The 20,724-nt window shown below is 41.0% G+C and overlaps 1 protein-coding gene across 5 annotated transcripts in view; it reads right to left on the bottom strand.

The window, feature by feature from the left end:
* Tet (Ten-Eleven Translocation (TET) family protein) overlaps positions 1-20,724 on the bottom strand; it is a 185,756-nt gene that overhangs the window by 19,754 nt on the left and 145,278 nt on the right. For all 5 annotated transcript variants that reach the window (XM_089582649.1, XM_089582651.1, XM_089582650.1 and 2 more), the window contains 3 exons: positions 7,590-7,671; positions 5,674-5,976; positions 2,952-3,096 (listed from right to left, as the gene is read on the bottom strand). In XM_089582649.1, coding sequence (XP_089438775.1) covers positions 2,952-3,096; positions 5,674-5,976; positions 7,590-7,671 — 530 coding nt within the window. The remainder of the gene's footprint in view (positions 1-2,951; positions 3,097-5,673; positions 5,977-7,589; positions 7,672-20,724) is intronic.

Genomic DNA, 20,724 nt, shown 5'->3' with positions numbered 1-20,724 from the left:
AGTTTCTAAGAATGCTAGGAACGTGTAGATCGAGTTCCCGCGGCAAAAAGACAAGTTCAGAATCCTCTTCAGTGCACCTTTAAGTATGTAAAACATTAAGGGGGAATGCGAGGATTGGACGTGAATTTTTTTTTTTTTTTTTTTTCGGTGTACAGCAATGAAATTTCGCAACATTTTTGGGAAGCCTACTGAATGCTTATACACAAAATTTCATTGATATCTCTTAAGTAGTTTTGACATTATAAATTTGTATATGCTTCATTGCTATACCAAACTTGCAGAAAGTCTGGCATGACAATAGAACATGGTAGGAGCCTACAGTCACCCTTACGTTTTACCCAAAGGAATGGTTAATGCAGCAATATTCTCCAAAGATTTTTAGCAGCCTTACTTTTTTCTACACAGAAAATTATAGCCACGCTACATAATGCACTCATAATCATCATGTCAAATTAGTGGTAGAGAGAAAAAATGAGAAAGTAATTTAGAAATATAAGAACGTCACTGCATGAAGAATTTATCAAAGAACCCAATGCAACAAATCGCATGAAAATCAATCAAGCCATTGTCATGCTATGCTTTCTGCAAGCAGAGCAGACAGGTCAATAGTCACTTTTAAGGAAACTGACGTTTTCACGGAGATTTAAGCCAGTTTTTTTGTACGCACGGTCACAAAACATTTTTTAAAATCATTTCTGGGCTGCTTTCGGGATATAATTAAAATAACCTATTAGATGCCAAATCCACTGCTTTCTAAAATCCGATTTTTTCGAGATTTTTGTGATTTGATCCCCACATCCCCACACGACACAAGCGGGTGGTCAGCCATCTTGTACCATCACGTGAGATATGTGAGGAAACCCACTTAGGGAATTTCGCATGAGGTTCAAACCCAGCAGCATACAAATGTGATCAGTCCATGCGACAAACAACAAAGACGAAAGCAAAGTGGGCGCCTTTGTACTGTTTTCTTGACACTTTACACTGGTTCTTCAGATAATTTGTCCACACAGTGTGGTTTTCCCACACTGGGATTTATGAAAGTCGACATGGTATTTGATCGCTGCTGAGCGTATTTGGAAATTTTCGAATATCAATTTCTCAAATTGAAGATCAGCCGAATAACAAACATATTCGACTTGTATTTGACATTTCGAATATTCACACAGCCCTAAATAAAATGCTTCACAATGCCAGAAAAAGTCAGACATACGAACTAATCATACTGCCACATTTTACTACTCTTAGGCATGATGTCATAAAAGCTTCATGTCTGCATTTACAAAGGTTACGTACTACAGTAGGACGCCGCTGTTATATACCCAGAAGCTGCGCTTTCTTAAGCCAGTCCCATCCAAGCTCCCATAGAAACCCATACAATACAAACTTGGCTTTTACGTCTCAACTGTGACTGCTTTCCCACATGCTACGTTGTGAATGTCACTTCATGATAGTGGTTCACCCAGTGCATTTTGACAACCCACGTTTAGCACGCGCAGAACAGCACCGGCATACGGGCTGAAGTGGAATACGACTACATCGACGCTTGACTGTCACCGTGTTTTGCGGCTTCTAGCATGCTGTGCCCATGCCTATGCAGAGCCCACTTATGAGCGGCGAGAAGTTTGTAGCGGCTGTTGGTGCAGTTCCATCACCACCGCGGTGCGAGCGACCGAAGATACCAAAACGAAACATGCCACAGCAAACGCCCCGCGAGCAGCGATGTACATGATGCAGTTGCACAGGTTGGCCCCGAGGCACGTTTCGGTCATCCGCATTTCCCTGTTGCCTGCAGCTTGAAAATGCAATTTCCAGTTTCCAGCAGAGGAGGACTGTGCAGGATTAAAGCGGCTGCCACGAAAATAGTACAGAAGCGCGCACGCGTGTCCATTGCCAGCTCTGCGTGCCTGCCCTCTTCGATACTGCCTCCCTTCCACCAACAGCTGCTCAGGAAGATGGAGAGCCATTGCGGGGCGTTTAGAACTTTCTGTGTATGCGAACTACTGCGAGAGCCGCAAATCATTGCGAACTCTAGCGAAGCATGTTCCCCTTACTAGAAGTAAAACAAATATTTAAAAAAAAAAGTCAAGCAACAGTGTAAACCTTTTTATGCATGTGCTTCCCAGCTACTATGTTTCCTGGCTACCACATTTCCCTGCTGGTATGTATTTTTTTTCTTGGTGGTCCCGTGAAAAATGTAAGAGCGGGCTTCTACTGTATTTCCAATGGTTCTGGTACCAACAGTGTACAGGCAGCCTGACATTTGCGCCATGGTAACATATTGAAATGAGAGCTATCACCTTATTTATTACACAAAGAAGCATATAATTTCGTTTGCACCTGAATGCAGTCACCCAGTCAAAAAGAGAGTGCAGATTACTTAAGTACAGGCTGTTTCACGCTTAGAGGGAAACTGGCGGCACATATCACTGCTGTCAACAGCCGGGTAGAATCGGCGGCAAAGGTGCATGTGCAACGAGCATGTCCGGCTGCTCTTTCCACACATGAATCTGGTTTCGTCCCTTCTCGCTGGGTGTTGGCGGCAGCAATTTTGGAAGCGCGGCGGCCACAAGCTCCCAGTTTCCCTCGAAGTGTGAAACAGCCTGTATATATCTTCATGATTTTAATGCTCATTTCAGTCCAGAGCCTGAACACAAAGTGTGAATATTGTACCATATGCACCAACCAGGAATCCAGCAGACAGCAACATGCTACTGGTAGGGTAACAAGTAGAGGAAGTTGTCAACAATACAACCTCATAAGAGGGTGCGTTATCTTGGGCACTTTCCCACTAAAGCCATGCCTTTTTTATTATTATTATTATTGTCACAGCATGAAAACAAAACAAATAACTTTTCATACTCTTTCAGCTGCGACAGCAAACACTTAATCAGAACTGGCGAATGCTACGCCCAGCAATTGACCTATGTCACTTGAAAGCATCCACTCACTTCAGACTGCTCTGAGAGCTTGAACTTGCGAACAGCTTTACTCCTTGCATACTTGCAGCCATTGTAGTACATGCTCCACGAGCAGCCAAATGAGAAGGAAGCACCACAGGTTTCCGAGTCGATTCCTTGGCATGCACATGTTCGTCTGAAAAAGGGATAAAATTTAAACAGAACGCATGGAAAGCGGAGTGGGTGGAACTGACACTAAACAGAAGATGTCTGCAATTATATCCACAAACAGCAACAACAAGCCCCATAAATATCATATGTAAAAAAAAGGCAAAGAGCAGCGGATACGCTTTCATAACATGTTAAGACAACCTGTCATCAATGGCTTTGTTAATTTACATTTAGCTCAGTGTGTCATTTCTCCATGTCAGTATGAAAGCCATGGTAACCTCCATGAAGAAGTACATTGCTGCATCACCTAGGTACTGTATAGCAATAAATTTACCTAACTACAAGGAAAATAATCTTTCTTAAGAACTTGACTAACCACTTTTTTGTTTTTCATTCAAACATACGAGAAACTTTGATGCTGGCGAACATCATGGTTTTTTTTTTAAGTAACATAACTACACAAAATGGTGAGATTAAATCTTTCCCAAATACTGGCTAACTCTAAATGACACAATATTTACTGTCTTTTTCGAATACTTAGTAAGATGACATTTGATTCACAATTACACAAGGCATTTGTGCTCAGCCAGGACAGTCTGCATAAATGTAAGCATTTCGTTTTGAAAAATTCAACATTCGGCTGAGTGACTGGTAATATTGCAAGGGCATTCTGCTGCATTGTTTTCTTTCGTCAAATAAAAATAGAGTAAATTGTCTCATTCCTTCTCACCTTCATGTTTCTTTTTGCTTGTGCACCTTGGCACTTTACTCTAGAAGCCGATTTATTTTCTTGTATGCTAAAACATATTCTTCTTTTCTGTGAACTCTTGCTTAACAAAGCAAAAACAATTAAAACTAAAGATGATTACAAAAGCAAGCTGTTATGTCACACATGTAACTGTAGAAGCTTCAGTACCACTTCTTTCTTAGTTTCAGTTTTGCTTAGTTTCAGTTTCTCTGTCGCATGCACATTACGTAATACAACACATGTAAGTTATGTAATCTGGAATAAAAGGCAGGCCTGCGATAATATGGCGTTGGCACGCATTACACCTACAATACCACAGAAGCAGCAGTGGTCACCTGAGATCTTTTGTCTCTCTGCTTTCCTTACTGTTTTTTTTTAATTTGTTCACTCTGCTTTTGTTGGAGCTAGTTTTACCTTCTACAGTGCTTTTACTATCATCCTTGGCATTCTTGGCACTGCTTTTTAACAGAACTAAGTTTAACATAGAATCTTCTTCTAAACATATGTATTCTTTGCACCTGTTTCCGTTCTCTAATTGTAGCTTACACATGCACGCACTAATTTGTCAGTGTCAGCTAGCCTCCAGCTAGTTTCTAGCTCTCTGTGGATTAACAGTGACGAGGCAAAAGAAGCTACATCGCCTTGCACCCTCACATCCCCACCCGCTTCTTTGGAAAGGGGGGCTAGCACTTCACAAAAATCAGTCTCGATGCACCACAGTTTGCTTGCGAAAACGGTCTAGGGGTAGCGACAACTGTATTCCATTTTTCTACCTTTTCCAGCTTATAAAAGCTCCGTTTTCACTGAAAGTAGCACCTTTGTCGTCAGAACGTGGTAATCTATCTATGCAGACAAACTTTAAGCTGTCCTCAGTATCCTTTTAAGAGAAAATATGTCTTTTGTTTAAATCAATATTTAAAGAAAAATATGTATTTTGTTTGACAGTGGAGTTATCGGTCCCGCTAGTTTTGCATGTTTGGTTTCCCCGACTTCATCCGTACACGTTGCCCTCCCCGACCGCCATGTACAACCCAACAAGCCTTATCGGTTTGGGCTGATCTGTTGTGATCCTGTTGAATAAAGATATCACTTTAGTCACGGAATTCTCTTGGCACATTCACCCTGAACTTGCAATAAAGCAAGTTCAGGAGAGCTAGCCGTACCTCAAGTTTGTGACAGCACACTTACCATCACAAACAGTAGCATGAAAGGGTATTTGAAAATTATGGCATCTTTACAAAATTACCATTTACAATCTTTTCTCCAAGCGCTCAATGATTGCACTTATTCACATATACTTTTGTAGCTTATTACAATACCTCAAAAACAAACACATAAAAATGCTAGCCCCATGCTTAGTATTGCCTTCAAAGGGTGACAAAAGCAACAGAATTGATCGAATTGTTGCAATCAGTACACAAATAATCAGTTTCTCATTTTGCTATTACCCTCAGAAAAGACAAAGGTTTCAGCATCTGTGCAACATGTATTCAAGGTGGTTGCTGTTAGAATGTGGCAATAAAGTTTTCAAACTGTTTTGATACTTCATTTTCCCAGTAAAACCCCTTTTGCTTTGTTTGTAGTGAATTCAAAAGTATCACCAATGAGCTCAGACTTTCGTGATGTAATCATAACTAATGAAAAAAGTTGTACATATTTCCAGTCACAGTATGCACACACCTCTACACTGAACTGCAATATTCTCAGGTAGTTTTATCTGTGTGATTTTTTTCCACACAAAACATGGACCTTAGCCTGTGCTGTCAGCTTCATGTTCGTCCATCTACCAGCACCACCCCGCATGCACTTCAACCACACGCGAGTCATGCCCCACAAGTCGAAAGCAGAACTCACTGCTCGTTGGTGCCACAGCGGCGCTGAGTGGGGAAGCCAAAGTTGACTGTTTTGTTCACAACTGTGTGGTACAGGTCATCGGCCAGGTCAGCATGAACACCCTCCCAGGCCACAATGGCCATCACAATGTAGGCAGACTGACAGCGATGGCCCTGCCGATGCCGCAGCACAGCCAGCACCTTCTCACTGGGACCGCTGCGCCGAATCACCCACTTGGCCACAGGACAGCCCTGGCTCGTCTTGCCCTCCTTGCCCGTGTACAGCACCTTCTCAATGCGCAGCGCAGTGCCCGTCACATTCAGCCTAGGCAGCAATGAGATAGATAACATCCTTTTGTACCTTGCCCCTACCATGAACAACGTCATGCCATCATTCTCGACGACAGTATAATCTGTAAGCGCATACCTCTGCGTCTGTGAATACCTATTATAGCCTTGCGGTTCAGTAGCATGTACACAGTCAAAACCATGTTCACGAAAAAATATGACCTGGAAAAACTTCCACTTTCCATGATGTCAACTTGGCTAGGAGTAATACAAATTAATTTCATGAACATGGTTTAGAAAATGGTAATGTGGCCACAAAGACATATCATATGGAATGTGCTGTTCACAACAGAAGTTGAAAAGGCATTCCAAGATGTAACACACCTTTTGTCAAATTTTCAGGAGCAATAAGGTAGCCTTAAATCCTAAAAATGGTACAAAACATATCATATTGCAACACAGAACTCACTAATGGTATGCAGCAACAACATTATAAAGTTATGGCCTTTTCAAACATTTGCTACAGCGAATAATGGGCAGACAGTAAAATACCACAATGTGATGCAATATAAAAATGTGATGTTTGGGAACAGGCATTTATCATTTTTTTTTTTCAGCACACTTCGTTTCTGCTTAGTGACACTAGTAGTGACAAAAACCAAACGAACAAATACTGTTACACATTCAGGGGCCTGTACACTGGCTACAGAGCTTCTAACAATCTACATGAAGCTTCTACATCAGTTTTATTTATAAATTTCTTGAGCATACTTAGGAGCATGTGAATGCCATTATGACCTTGCCTTGAAGAGATATTAATCGCCAACCTTTGCAGGAAGCATTAGTGAAAAGTGCTGCTAAATAAGTATTGCATCCTTTTGTTTAACCTTTGTAAAGGCTGTGGGACTCATGTTGCCCCACTTACTTCAAGTTATGGCCTTTGCAAACGGACAATGTAGCACCTATATAACATATTTTTGCGTGCTGAATACTACCAAACGATCAACAGAAACACTCAGTGTGTTTTTCTTTTTCGCTAATAGACCTCCTTGGTGTCCTGTGTTTTTTTTACAGGTGCGGGTGTAGAGTTTTCAGTGACCATTATTGGCGGGAAAAATAAAATTAAAAAGCTTTAGCCTTTTTCATCAGTCAACTGCCTCATAATACTTATTGAAGCAATTTTCAACTGTATTAAAAGTTTTCTTAGATAAGACCACGGACGAATACATACCACATTTGAAGTCTTTTTACGAAGTCATTGGTACAAATGTGCTTGCCTGTTTTCTACAAAACCAGTGTTAGAAACGGCTTGACAGTGATTTCATTCAATTTCTAGAGTCATTCTTAATGCAATTTTACCATTTGCATGCATGTGAGGCACGCATACAGCTTGCATTTTATAAAGGATTAAAACATTGTAGTTTCATAATCTTTCTGCTAAGAGTTATTCATTGAGGTGACCACAACTTCATTAAGCCTGCCTGACATTAGTTAAGCCTGCCTGCATTAAGCTGACATTATTAGACTACTGCTCAGGAAGGGCCGGGACATGATCAGTTGCCGTGTTTACAATCAGAAATACATGTACAAAGTCATTAAAATGACGTGATAGTACACAGCCAAAGTGGTGGCACAGGATATTTTACTCACCGTCGTTCAAGCGTCTCTCTAATTGCGGCCACAGATGGCCCCGAGCCAAGGTGAGTGTAGTAGGGTGACTTGTCCAAAGGTGCTGGGCACAGACAATTTAGAGCACCATAAAAATTTTGAAGTTTATTTGCGCCTACCTAAGAAGACACAAGAAAGCTAAATTAGACAATATTTTCATTATTAAAAATCTGTTTGTTAAATTCCCCTGGTTTTGGACACACACTTGCTTTCTTTGCAGTGAGCGTCGGTAGCTACTGTCCATCATAACTTGCAGCGGCCATTAACAACTCTGCTGAAATATGATGCTGTAACTAAGTGCAATAAATTTATGTACTAAAAAATAAACCTCTTGTTTGCGCAAAACATCTTCAGTTTCCCCTTTTCTGAATATGCCACAGGATCAAAAAGAAGACAAATCTACTGTGACAGATGTAACAGGCCCCATGAAAAAGAAATTTGCCGCACCAAATATACAGCTTGATAACAAGATAGCAGAATTTGACGAGTTTAAGGGAATATCAGAATACAAGATACCAGAATGTGACACATGCAAAGGATTTATAGCACACAGGGATAAAACAAACATAATTTCTGCCTTTTCAGAGCACTTCTCCAAAGTCCGGGCCCTTCTGCAAAATTTGAGCCCTATGCAGATGTGATGAGAAGTCCTTCACCAGAGCAGAGTGCACTTCATATTTATGTCTAGCTTAGGCATAAGCAAGGGTTGTAAGAGTAATAATGAAAAGGCAAAAAAATTTTAATTTCACACTGTGGCATCTTTATGCATCACGACTCTCAGCATTTCACACATTGACTCAAAGAACAGCATTCTCTTGTAGTTGAAAAAAAATATAGGCACTTACAACATGTACTAAAAACTACCACCTACTAGCATAATGCTGAAAGCACTTTATAAAATTTAGCTCAAAGAGCCAATTTCAACACATCAATTCTTTCGTGGTTTGTATAAGGACACAAAAATTGACATTATTTCTGCTGAGAGTGACTACACTTGCAACTACACTTGCAGCACCAGCAGTGACTGGCCAGTGAAGTGAGAACTTTACTATCTAGTGATTGTGTTAACAAGTCCTAATAAAACTACAACAGCTTATAGAACAATTCCCAGTTGGTTCCAAATAGAACCAACTGGGAATTGTTCCATAAACAAGTAGTTATACTGGTCAAGATTTTCACCTGGGTTTCAAAATTATTCATCTAGCAAATGCACTTTTAAGCACAGTTTTTTTCACAGTAAATGTGCTGCACAAGGCATCAGCTCCAGTACAAAATCACCTCGAGCTATGCTGAAGTTCGAGCATGAGTAAAAGCTGCAATATACGGGAGTTGTAAGCTATTTGGTACATGACAGATGCAGAACAGCACAATGGCAACGAAGGAGGCAATGTGTGGTCTTCATTGTACTTACAGTTAATAGAACTGCTCTGCTTCTCATTCAACCATCTACATCTCATTGCACAAGGGCAGGGGGTGAAGGTATGCGCAGGACATACTGGAGCTATACCATGGTGGTATGGCACTATGTACTATTGGGACCTCTTTCGAATGTTTTCTTTCGAAATTATAAGATGCACAAGTTCCACCTATGTCACCTGCTAGCTGTAAACTTTTTATGAAGATTGCACACTCCGGGTCCATTCAAGCTGGGAGGGGTGGTTGTCCAAGAATACCCCCGGAATGGTGTTCTGATCCTTTGGTTTGATATGCAAAGCAATACTTTGGCAGCCCACAGCGGTGCACTGCTAGTAAAATCCAAAGGAAGGAATGCTCAACTGATGGCATGCTCTTGGTGATGCCTCGTTAGAATGGTGCCATGCGCCGAGATACATGCCAACTTCTCGACTCAAAATGTGGGTCGCTTCCAGCACCAAGCCAAGGAAAGCAGAGCACCCCCAAGTGCACTAAATGCACATGCCCTGCACAGTCGCTATCACAGAGTTCCAGGCCACCAGGTGACACACACGCACAATTAGGCCAGCACTCGCACATCCTGAGTACTTTTGTTCCCGACAGTACATTAAACACTCTTCTCTAAGGCTGTATGCAATATTCTGTTCACTTTCCACAGCTCTGGCACAATAACGCCAACCTAATAAATGTCCCCACATTGTGATTGTCATTGAAACCAGGGCCACCCCATCTGGAGAAGCCCTCGAAGAAATACAAGCACATATATTTTGCTACCTGAATTATGCTGACAAAAATAATTCTTCAAAGGGAAATTAACGGAAAATTTTCATGGCACTTGCAATCGTGTCTCAAAAGGCAACTCAACAATGTTGCACAGAAACAGCAGAAGGAAACCAGAAGCAGAGAGCTCCAGACAAATGACACTTTTGATAGAGACGGAAGAAAAACAAAGCTGGTTTTTCACTAGAGAAAGCACCCATCATGATTCCACTGGCTAAAAGCAGAAGTAATACAAGCAGCATAATTTTACTGTATCACCGAACCCTCATGCATGGCCCACATCTCTCGGGTAGTTTTTGAGCCAAAGGGCTTGGCATGGAATCAGACATTACGTGCTACTCAATTCAGATTTCCCTTTTTTTTTTTACACACATTAAGTGCAAGTGCCTTGTGGTCTTTATGCAATATGCTCACAGACACCATCTAAAATAGACTAAGCACAAGTCGTGGTTAAAATACAGCCTCAGAAGACTTGAATATGTTCATAGACACCATCTAAAACAGACTAAGCACAAGTTGTGGTTAAAATGCAGCCTCAGAAAACTTGCATTTTATAGTGAGGGAAATTTGAAATGGCTGGCTTACACATGTTCTATTGGGCTGTACCATCGCTTTCAGAGTCTGGCAATGCGCGAATCAAACATTGTTTGGAATGTTGCATGCTCAGTTTTATCACACTGAAAAAATGTTGAGAGCGCACTTAACCAAGCTAAACTGACCCGACGTAGACTTGCACCACCATCCCGCCCCAGCTTGGAATCAGAATCATTATCAATGATCCAAGCTCCCCGAGGAACATAAAGCTGCCATGCGATTGAGGCCCCAACCCATTTCAAGCTTGGCAGAGCCATAAAATGTTTTTAAACAAAACTCAGGCCAGAACAGTGGTAACCTACTAGGTGTACTACTCCGGTGGAAATGGTACAAGAAAGCTTGCAAGGCTACAAATAATCACCAACCACCAGGTCCGCCAATCTACCTTTTTCACAAGATGTGGTGCTCTCCGAGGAGTGGCGAAAATTAATCTGCTACTGATTGAAATGCAAAAGGGAGATGCAGGCGTGATCCAGTTCTACGAGGCACCAAATGCACCTGTGAATTGGCAAGTGTGTGCTCGACAGCTGTCGCCACCTGCCACATGTGTCTGTGCTAACATGAACTGTGCTTGTGCAGTAAGAGCTGCATGTTTGTTTTCAACCAGTGGAGCTGAAGGAGGAGGGGTGTGTGTGCGCAGTGCAGCTGTATGAAAAAGGCGGAGTGCCCTATGCTCGCACTGTAGACAAGCCGCCCCAAGCATTGTTCATTTGCATAGCATTGTCTGTAAACCATAACACAAACACTCATATGACAACTGGGTGTTCCCTAACAAGGGCTCCGAAGAAGCACTCATGAGCCTATGGACTTACAGTGCAAGCTCCATTTGGTAATGTGAGAAAATCAACACGCAGATCTAGAAAGATGCTAAAGAGCAATACCTCGCCCAATCCCAATTCCTTTCCCTTTCACCATGCAATGGCCACCGCCCCTCCTTTTCTTCACAAAATCATTCATTCATTCGATTCGTTCGAGCACTGAAGCTAAAGTAATCACTAATACACTTGCGAGGGTAAAACTTAAGTTCAACTTGCGAGTGGCATGAAGCAATATAGTGACTTTTTAGGTTTCCATTCATTGACTAGTACCCCTGTACCATGTTTCTTGCATCAACAGTGATGCATGATGCAAATGCTTCTACAAACCCAATAACACTCCAAAAAGGGGATAAAAGATTTGGAAGATTCCAACAGAGAAATTCAACCATATTCTAGGAGAACTTCTCATTACACAGTTCTTAAGAGCTCTTCCGTATGTGCAATGATCTTTTCTCATAAATTAGTGAATTAGATAAGACCAGCATGTGTTTATTCATGAACTCAAGGTCCCTTGCAGTGTTCAATACTACCATCATATGTAAAAACTACTAAGAACTACAACAACTTCCCCTTCCATGTAATAACGCAACAATACTGATTCAATACATACATAATCAACAGACATGGCTTTGTAAAATAATGCACTCATAGAGCTTGGCTTCTGTTTGTGCTTCCAAAAAAGCAGTATTTACAGTTCATTTTGCACTGCTCCTAAGGCTTTCTTTGCTTCCTAAACCTTCCTTTACTTTCTTGGTATTTCTTTACTTCTTTGATGCAAAGGGGGAAAGCAGCTGGTGAGGATCAGATAACAGCAGATCTGTTGAAGGACAGCGGAGAGATTGTGCTGAAAAACTAGCCACCCTGTATACACTATGCCTTATTACCTCGAACAAACCAGAAGCTTGGAAGAACGCTAACATTATCTTAATTCATAAGAAAGGAGACGTCAAGGACTTGGAAAAATTTGACCGATCAACTTACTGTTTGTTGCTTACAAGATATTGCTAAGGTAATCGCAAATAGAATCAGGACAACCTTACACTTAAATCAACCAAAGGATCAGGCAGGCTTTCGTAATGGATACTCAACAATAGACCATATTCACACTATCAATCAGGCAATAGAGAAATGCACAGAGTATAACCGACCCCTATATATAGCGTTCATTGATTACGAGAAAGCACTGACTCCACTGAAACCTCAGCAGTCACGTAGGCATTGCGAAATCAGGGTGTAGAAGAGTCTTATGAGAAAATACTGGAAGATATCTATAACAATTGCCCAGCTACCGTAGCTTTTCATAAAGTCAGTAATAAAATTCAAATCAGGAAGGGTGTCAGACAGGGAGACACGATCTTGCCAATGCTATTCACCGCCTATTTATAGGAGGTGTTCCGAGACCTGGATTGGGAAGAGTTGGGGATAAGAGTTAATGGAGAATACCTAAGTAATCTGCAATTGTACTTCGCGTTGCTGATACATATGGATCGCAATCAACTAGCCCGGCAGATGGTGTTATGCAATTGTCTGATGTCATTTCCTTGCTAAGTCATTCAGGAGAGGAACTGCAAAGCAAGATTAATGTGTTAGACAGGCAGAGCAGAACAGTGGGTCTAAAATTAGCATGCAGAAAACCAAGGCAATGTTCAACAGTCTCGCAAGGGAACAGCAGTTCACAATTGGCAAGTGAGGTGCTGGAAGTGGTAAAAGAATATGTCTACTTAGGACAGGTAGTGACCGCTGATCCGGATCATCAGGGTGAAATAACTAGAACGATAAGAATGGGGTGGAGCGAATATGGCAGGTTCTCTCAAATCATGAATGGCAGTTTACCAATATCCCTCAAGAGAAAAGTATACCACAGCTGTGTCTTACCAGTACTCACCTATGGGGCAGAAACGTGGAAGCTAACAAAAAGGGTTCAGCATATGTTAAGGACAACGCAGCGAGCTAGAAAAGAAGAATTGTAGGTGTAACATTAAGAGGCCGGAAGTGGGCAGAGTGGGTGAGGGAACAAATGCGCGTTAATGACATCCTAATCGAAATCAAGAGGAAGAAATGGGCTTGGGCAGGGCATGTAATGCTAAGGCAAGATAACCACTGGTCCTTAAGGGTAATGGAGTGGATTCCAAGAGAAGGCAAGCATAGCAGAGGGCGGCAGAAAGTTAGGTGGGCAGATGAGATTAAAAACTTTGCAGGGATACAGTGGCTGCATCTGGCACAGGGCAGGGGTTATTGGAGAGACATCAGGCTGATAATGATGATTATTTGCAGTTCATCACCTTTTCTTAATTACATTAAGACAATTTAATATTTATAAAATTAGAAAATGGCAAATAAAGGACATATAAAGTGCTTCAGCTCCAGAATGCCACACCAGCTTTCTTCTTTTTCTACGTCCAAAAGTACACAAAAGTCTTGCCAAGGGCAAGACCACCCACTAGTGAACAAAAATATCTTGCAGTCTAGCTCACAGACAAAAGGCATGCCTTGCTTATTGTTTACAACAAAACACCCCACTACCGTTTCATAATTAAGTACTTTGAGTCCCAGGTGCTTCTTAATTGAGTGTTGTGCATTTCTAAAACATTCAGCAACATAAGTATGAGGTACTAATGTGTGGCACCTCAGAAATGGAAGAACACTACTGTGTAACTTGGCCTGTGTCTAGGGGCAGCGTACGTAGCAGTACCAATACAGGTAACACACAGTTGCATTTTGAAATTTTATCTATACTTTCCTTATTCTGTGTTCATTACATCAGGAGTGTAATAGGAGTTCATCCATCCTCTTAAGCCTTCAGTGTTCCTTCAGTGTTCCTCGCCTCCCGAGCCAGAGTACAGAGTACATGGCTTCGAACCTGACCACTACAGCTGCGATTCAGTAGCCAGAAAGAGATTTGAGTGCATAAATGAATGTTTTGATTTCACCAGATGCTGAAATTACACTTTGCTTTTGAAAATGTTCGTTTCAAAGAGAGCAGTAGTGACCAAAAGACCTCATTTTTGCAGCGCCGTTAGAAGTAGTGGTACCAGACAAGTACTGGTACAAACGCTTTCTACTCTTTTGCACAGCCACACTACAGTTGAAAGTGCTCAAGAAACTAAAGGTTCCTGGAAAAGAGGACATTATGTTTGAGCTGCACTCTGGATTAAGGTCACGAACATAACATTCTGCCATAAGAAAACCTAATGCCTTTCTGTGTTGATTAAAGTGAAGGACATCCCACACTTCCATAAGAAAGTGCATAATAGCTGAATTTACTCAGGTGAAAGCATGAACATCTTCTTGCTGAAACCTCAGTATGCGTATCAATTTTGTAATCTCACGTGAGTCGGTGAAATCAGCCATCCTTTCACTACCAACACTTTTGCACTCTTTCTCCGAAAGCCTGGTATTCTATGCAGCGCTCCCTCCACAGAGCTGCTCTGGGTGGCACCATAATAAAAACTTTGTTCTGTAGTGTTGCCATGTGCTATAGTACTTCCAACAGATTAACTCCCTTTTCAAGGTTCTGCCACACACAAAGGTGAAGTATTATGTCCAGCAGGCCTCAAGTGACAAATGTATTCCTGCAGTAGTTTTTTTTTTTTTTTGTGCTAAATGTACCACCGGCAACAATAATTTATGGTGCGAGTGTGCGTAAAAAAATTTATTCTGGCGCAGTCACGTAATCCCGCTGCCTGAAAATGTGTCCAAGTATGATGGGATGTGCATGTTCTATTCGATGGCAACAAAACCGTGCGAGTGATTCGCGAGGCAGACCTATAATATTTTTTTCCAAGAATAAACGTGCTGTAACTTTTGCTACTGATAGTACATTACATTCCCTATCACAATGTTATTTTACCACTTTCATAATATAAAAGCATACCAGGTTCCCGTAACTTTCAGGCTGGCATCATTAGCTAATCTTAGTTCTAGAATTTCTCGAAAAGTAAAAACCATGCAGAATAAATAAATAGCCACAAATTACACGCATACCTAGATAGACAGTTTTCTACCAGCCCCTATGGCAACATACTCCTCCGACGGTCAAGAAGGCATGAGTGAAGGTTGTCCCTTTGAAACAGATCGGTCTAGAGTTCTAAGCACCGCAAGTCCTTGAGTACTTGTTATCCTAAAAGCTCTTTTGATCAATAACTCGAAGTGGGTACAGTGTTGGTAAAAGCTCTTTTATAGTACTTTGTGACCTCATACGTTAATCAAGGACTATGTGGCAGTGTTGGGCATCCAATACCATCCTGTGGTCCCTTATTGCTTCATACTTAATCATTCATACTTGAATGCTACTTCATGGTTACTACTCCAAATGTTGAATGCATATTAGAGGCAAAACAGTGTTTCGGTAACCTTTTCGAACATATTATTGATACTTAGTCATAACATTAAGCTGAATGTAGACACTTTCCACTAAGCACTAAGCTCCACTAAGCATCTCAAAATGCTTCAGCAACTGCATCTATACTGCTGCACCTTTCTGCTAGGATGGATCTCTACAGTGCACAGCAGGTAGTTTTAATGTTAGATGGACAACTATGGAGCTCCGACACAGCCCAATGCCCACAAAGTATGTCGTTTTAAATGTTCAGTAGATGATGATGGTCAACTGAATTAGGGCCCCCACCTTCCAATAATAAGTGCTCAACGACCACATCAATTGTTGAATATATGCGCTGGCGCAAAAAAAAAAAAAAAGGACGACTAAGGAGGAATGCACAAGGCATGCACAGTGTACATACACAGTACACCGCCAGTGTACACTATGAATGTCACACGTGTTCCTAGTGCATTGTCTTTATTACGCATGTGTACTCAAGAATGAGTACACAGTATTAAGAAGAGAAGAGGGTCTTTAAGAACTTTTTACTACTAATGAAGTCACAACTATCGAATCTTCGGGAAACACACATTTTTTTTAAAGTTGATTCCAAAGATGTCATTTAATTTTATGTAAAGTAAGTCATTGTGCACTGATGTAACATGGTATTTTCAAGAAATTTCAAGAAATTTTGCACATGGAACTTGCTATCATGCATGCCATTGGTTTCTCTTGAAATCAAGGTATGCAATAAGGCTAAAATTATCATTAGACTTATCATAGAGAGTTATAGGGCTTTGATGTTGTCACTTCAAAAAGAGGAATACAAATTTTTCTTTCTGTTTCTGAAGTGGCAAATTCAAAACCTTATGACTCAACTTTTATGATAGGCAGGATAACGTTATATTTATTACATACCTTGACATCAAGAGAACCAATGGCATGCATTTTGAGGAGTTCCCTGCAGCAAAGTTTCTTGAAACCCCTCAGCAAAAAGTTACATAACGTATTACATAAGTGCCCACTGCGGTGGCTCAGTGGTTATGGCACTCAGCTGCTGACCCTAAAGACGCGAGTTCGATCCCAGCCGCAGTGGTTGAATTTCCATGGAGGCGAAATTCTAGAAGCCCATGTACTGTGCGATGTCAGTGCATGTTAAAGAACCCCAGGTGGTTGAAACAAGTCTTTCACTACAGCGTCCCTCATAGCCTATGTCGCTTTGGGACGTTAAACCCCCATAAGCCATACTACATAAGTGAGCAACGACTTGTTCTACATAAAATTAAATGACATAATTGGAATCAGCATGTAAAAATGCATTTCCTCAAGTTTCATTAATCTGTCTTCATTAAGAAAAAATTTTTTTTTAAGACCCTCCTCCCCCTTAATTGAATATGTTATCTAGATTCCCTGAAATGTTCTCCAAGGAATTGCAAAGACTGTGTAGCCTGCTGTACATAACGCACAGGTCACATCCAATGTGTATATCTTATAGCTGCAGTACCAAGCACTAACAATACACTGCTAGGTGTGGCATGTGTATCCTGTCCCACTATTTTTCACTAACAGCTCTAAATAAATTGCAAGTATTTACAAAAACCAATAGACCTAGCTTATTCATGTTATTTCTTGTAGTGCAGATTGATTTACGTAAAGGTTTTTTTTTTTTACTGCAAATCTTAAGCCCCCTACCTGCCTGTACCAAAACACCAGCAGTATGAGATAGGAGGCAATCAAGCAGGAACAAGGAAAGGCAAGGTGATCATGTGATTATGGTCATATTTTCCCGCAGGTTCCAGTCAGTCATGTTCCTGTGAGAACAGGCGAGACGGGGCCCAACAAGCGCTTCATGCTCAACAGCTAGAAATAGTGACGTTCAAGTTCTGAACAAAGGGCTCCTTCACACCACACTACTGCAGCACAACACCCCAGCTGCACATTTCAACAATACCAACAATATACTGAGTGCAGGATGTCAACTGCTAAGCAGGAGCAAAAGTACAGCTCCTGTTACCAATCACCACCTAACCAAACAAGAGTATGTAAAGAATGATAACCTATGCTACCAGAGGAACAAATCCGCTAACACTGCGCACACTAACATGACCTGGATTCCACATGAACTAAAAAAGAGAGAAAGGCCTGCAAAATGACCTCAGCAGTAAACCAATAATCTGATGCTAAATATGCGCATGGCAGCTGAACATAACTTAAAATTGACAAAGAAGATATTTCGGCATGTTGGTATTACATAACAATGAGGCTATAGCGCAACAGAGAAGGTAGTGATGTTCAATTCGGGAAATTTTCTCCGTATAAGGGAACTTTTGGCCTAAAATTGGGCCTAAAGGGAATCTTCCAAGACTTTTCAAAGAATTTTAAATATTAGCAGAATTTTTTGCACACTTCCCTTGCAAAATTCCTGCACTCTGTGCTTCATTAATCTTGATGAACAGCAAGGATTAATGAAAAAGTACTATTAAATCACACAGGGAGAACTGCAGCAATTTTTGAAATTGCTTCAGTGAAAGTGCCCCAAATAGGAATTTTTTGGGGTCTACTAACAGAACTTTTTTACTGCATGGAACATCACTGACAGAAGGAATGATGGAAGGAGACAGACAAGTGCAACTCCCAGTCTTCTCTCTTCATCCATCATCCCTTTTGTGTTGTGCTACTGTCCATCTTCGTTACAACTTAAAACCGCCAATTACAGAGACCCCTCCTCATAGCCTTATTTATCTTGGCTATGATACTGATGAAGTTTGCAAGTTGTGACCTTTGTCTAAGTGCACACTCAATCATTTCTGCTTGTACTAGAGTTTGAAAGGTTAAGGCTTCCTTTCATGAACGGTTCAAAATACAGGTTTTCCATGTTTTTAGCACTATTCACTTAACCTGTTGTTGGCACTAGCATTCCTCCTACATCTAGAGGTTGTCATGTCTCTTCCATTCAGGCAGTCCAGTGCAATAACAGTGATATATGAAATATAATAAGATGCTCCAGATGTAAAATGCCAACACTGCTACAACAGCATTTTGCACTGGGTCAGCACTACACCTTTTGTCGGCACATTCCTCAGAACCACATATGAAATATATAACATGTGGCCCGCACAAATAAGAAAATTTGCACATTTTCAGCCCTTCCAGAAGCAGACTGCACATCCTGGTGATGATGCAAACATTTGCAACCTCTTTCAAAATGAAATTCTACACAACTGAGACAAGTGAATAAAAACAGATGAATGATGAAAGGTGGAAAGAAGATTCTTCAGTCATTTAAAAGTACATTTGTAAAACTGTGAAGTTGTGGATTACTTTTGTCCCCTTGATAAAAAGTAAATGAAAAAAACTGAAATGCAAAGAAACTTAGTATCAACAAGGCCATGCAAAGCTTAAGCAGGAGGAATGGGAGGGGCACCCAACAAAAGACTGCTCACAAAGGACTACCAGCTAAATAAAGGGTAAGGAAAGGCAAGCAGTCATAGGAAGGACAGGCCGAGAGGTTCAGACATGCCAGGGTAGAAAAAAGGGATATGTGAACAAAACAGCAAAAGAGAAAAGAGGTTGGGTTAAGGTTGCTGCTGCAAAAATTCCCATCACCACACAGAACCAAAACCTTTTTTACAACTCAGGTTGCTCTAAGAGCAGTCATTTTGAAATGTGTTTGCACTTATGATGAAGTGCAGAGTAGACCAATGAGGGCCCTTTCCATGCCACGAGTGTAAGGCATCTATATATTCTTTATTAACGATTAGACTCAAACCCATCCTAAATGCCAATAAAACAATGTGTAACTCTGAAGATGAATGCTGCCACATTCACACAGGAAGTACTGAACAGTACAGTGCGGAAGCATGTGTAATTAGTGCGAGGCTTCAATTGTTTCTGGGAGGAGAGGAGCAAGAGATAAGCACGAAGGTGAACCAGGAGCCCACAAGGCAGCACAAAACAGAAAAAATTCGAAGCTACACATTGCTTTTACTTAGCCAGGGCATGTTCTATCATCATAGATGGTTCTGAAGATGCTTGTAAAAGCTACGTACTGTAAAAATGATTGCCGATTCTCTGTACGCAGAGAAAACAAAAAGGAAAGAAAAGCCTTCCACGGGTCAATGACTGACCTCATAGGTTACCCACAACTGTGGGCCACCCACAGGAAAGAAGCAAAATCAGACATTGTTGCATTTGATTTTGAAATGAAAGGGATTTATTTCTCACACATTTCAAAACCTGAGTTTCTATATATTTAGAAAAATCTATGGCACAGTGTAAAAAAAGTTGTGTATAGTAGCGAAGAGTATTGATAAATGTTGTACATCTCATCTGTTCACTCGATGATCAAGCAAACACTTTTTAAACAACTATTCATGTTGAAAGGTTGCACACAAAAAAAAAATTATATAGTTACGAAGATTGTACAATTAAGTAGGGGCACAAAAGCAATCCACATACTTCATAGCATTTCCAAATGTGCAATAAAGAAGTCAGCAGAAAAACAGAATACGCTCATCGAAGTTTCCAGCGGCATTTTTTGTTCCAGGTGCATGCAATAATCTCAAGCTGATCCTTCCCTGAGTGCAGAAAAACACTAAGAGCACGAATACAAAACAATCACATTGCAAGAACAAAGGCATAACTAAAAAGAAAACCACAATGTTGTAAACACAGACACCACTCATCAGGACAAAACAGCAGGGGTGGAAAGTAAGGCTGAGGTAGAAATAAAACCAAAAATGCACATAAACAATGCATGAAAGACTACAATGACAGACTACAAAAATGAATGACACAAATGTACAACAAAAAGCACAGAAAGCTTTAAAAGGCAAGTGAGCAGACACATTTCTGGTCACGGCATGTTTACCAAGGCCTTCCCCACATTTGAGCGTCAGATGATATGTTCTTTGGTTTCACTGCCTCACTAATTGGTGGTACTGAAGACAGCATGTCCTACAGAAAGTAAAGGCAGTTTCTGTGCACTGTCTCAAGCACCCCAAGAATAAAAGAAATTTCCTCACGCTCGCTAGCCCAGCCCTCCCATCAGAGAAACAAGATGCCCGAAGCAATGCACAATAAGTTAATGCCCGAAAAATCCTGCGCACGAAACAAAGTGCAAAAGACAGCTTCGGCTGCTAACCTTAACCCATGTAGGTTCAGTTTACCTTCTTCTCAGGCCTTCCACGCT

This window comes from Amblyomma mixtum, chromosome 3 (assembly GCF_055824585.1).
Source record: "Amblyomma mixtum isolate Tamu chromosome 3, ASM5582458v1, whole genome shotgun sequence".
NCBI classification, from domain to species: Eukaryota; Metazoa; Arthropoda; class Arachnida; order Ixodida; family Ixodidae; genus Amblyomma; species Amblyomma mixtum.
The sequence above is the reverse complement of the archived record's forward strand: the minus strand, read 5'-3'. Positions and strand labels throughout refer to the sequence as shown.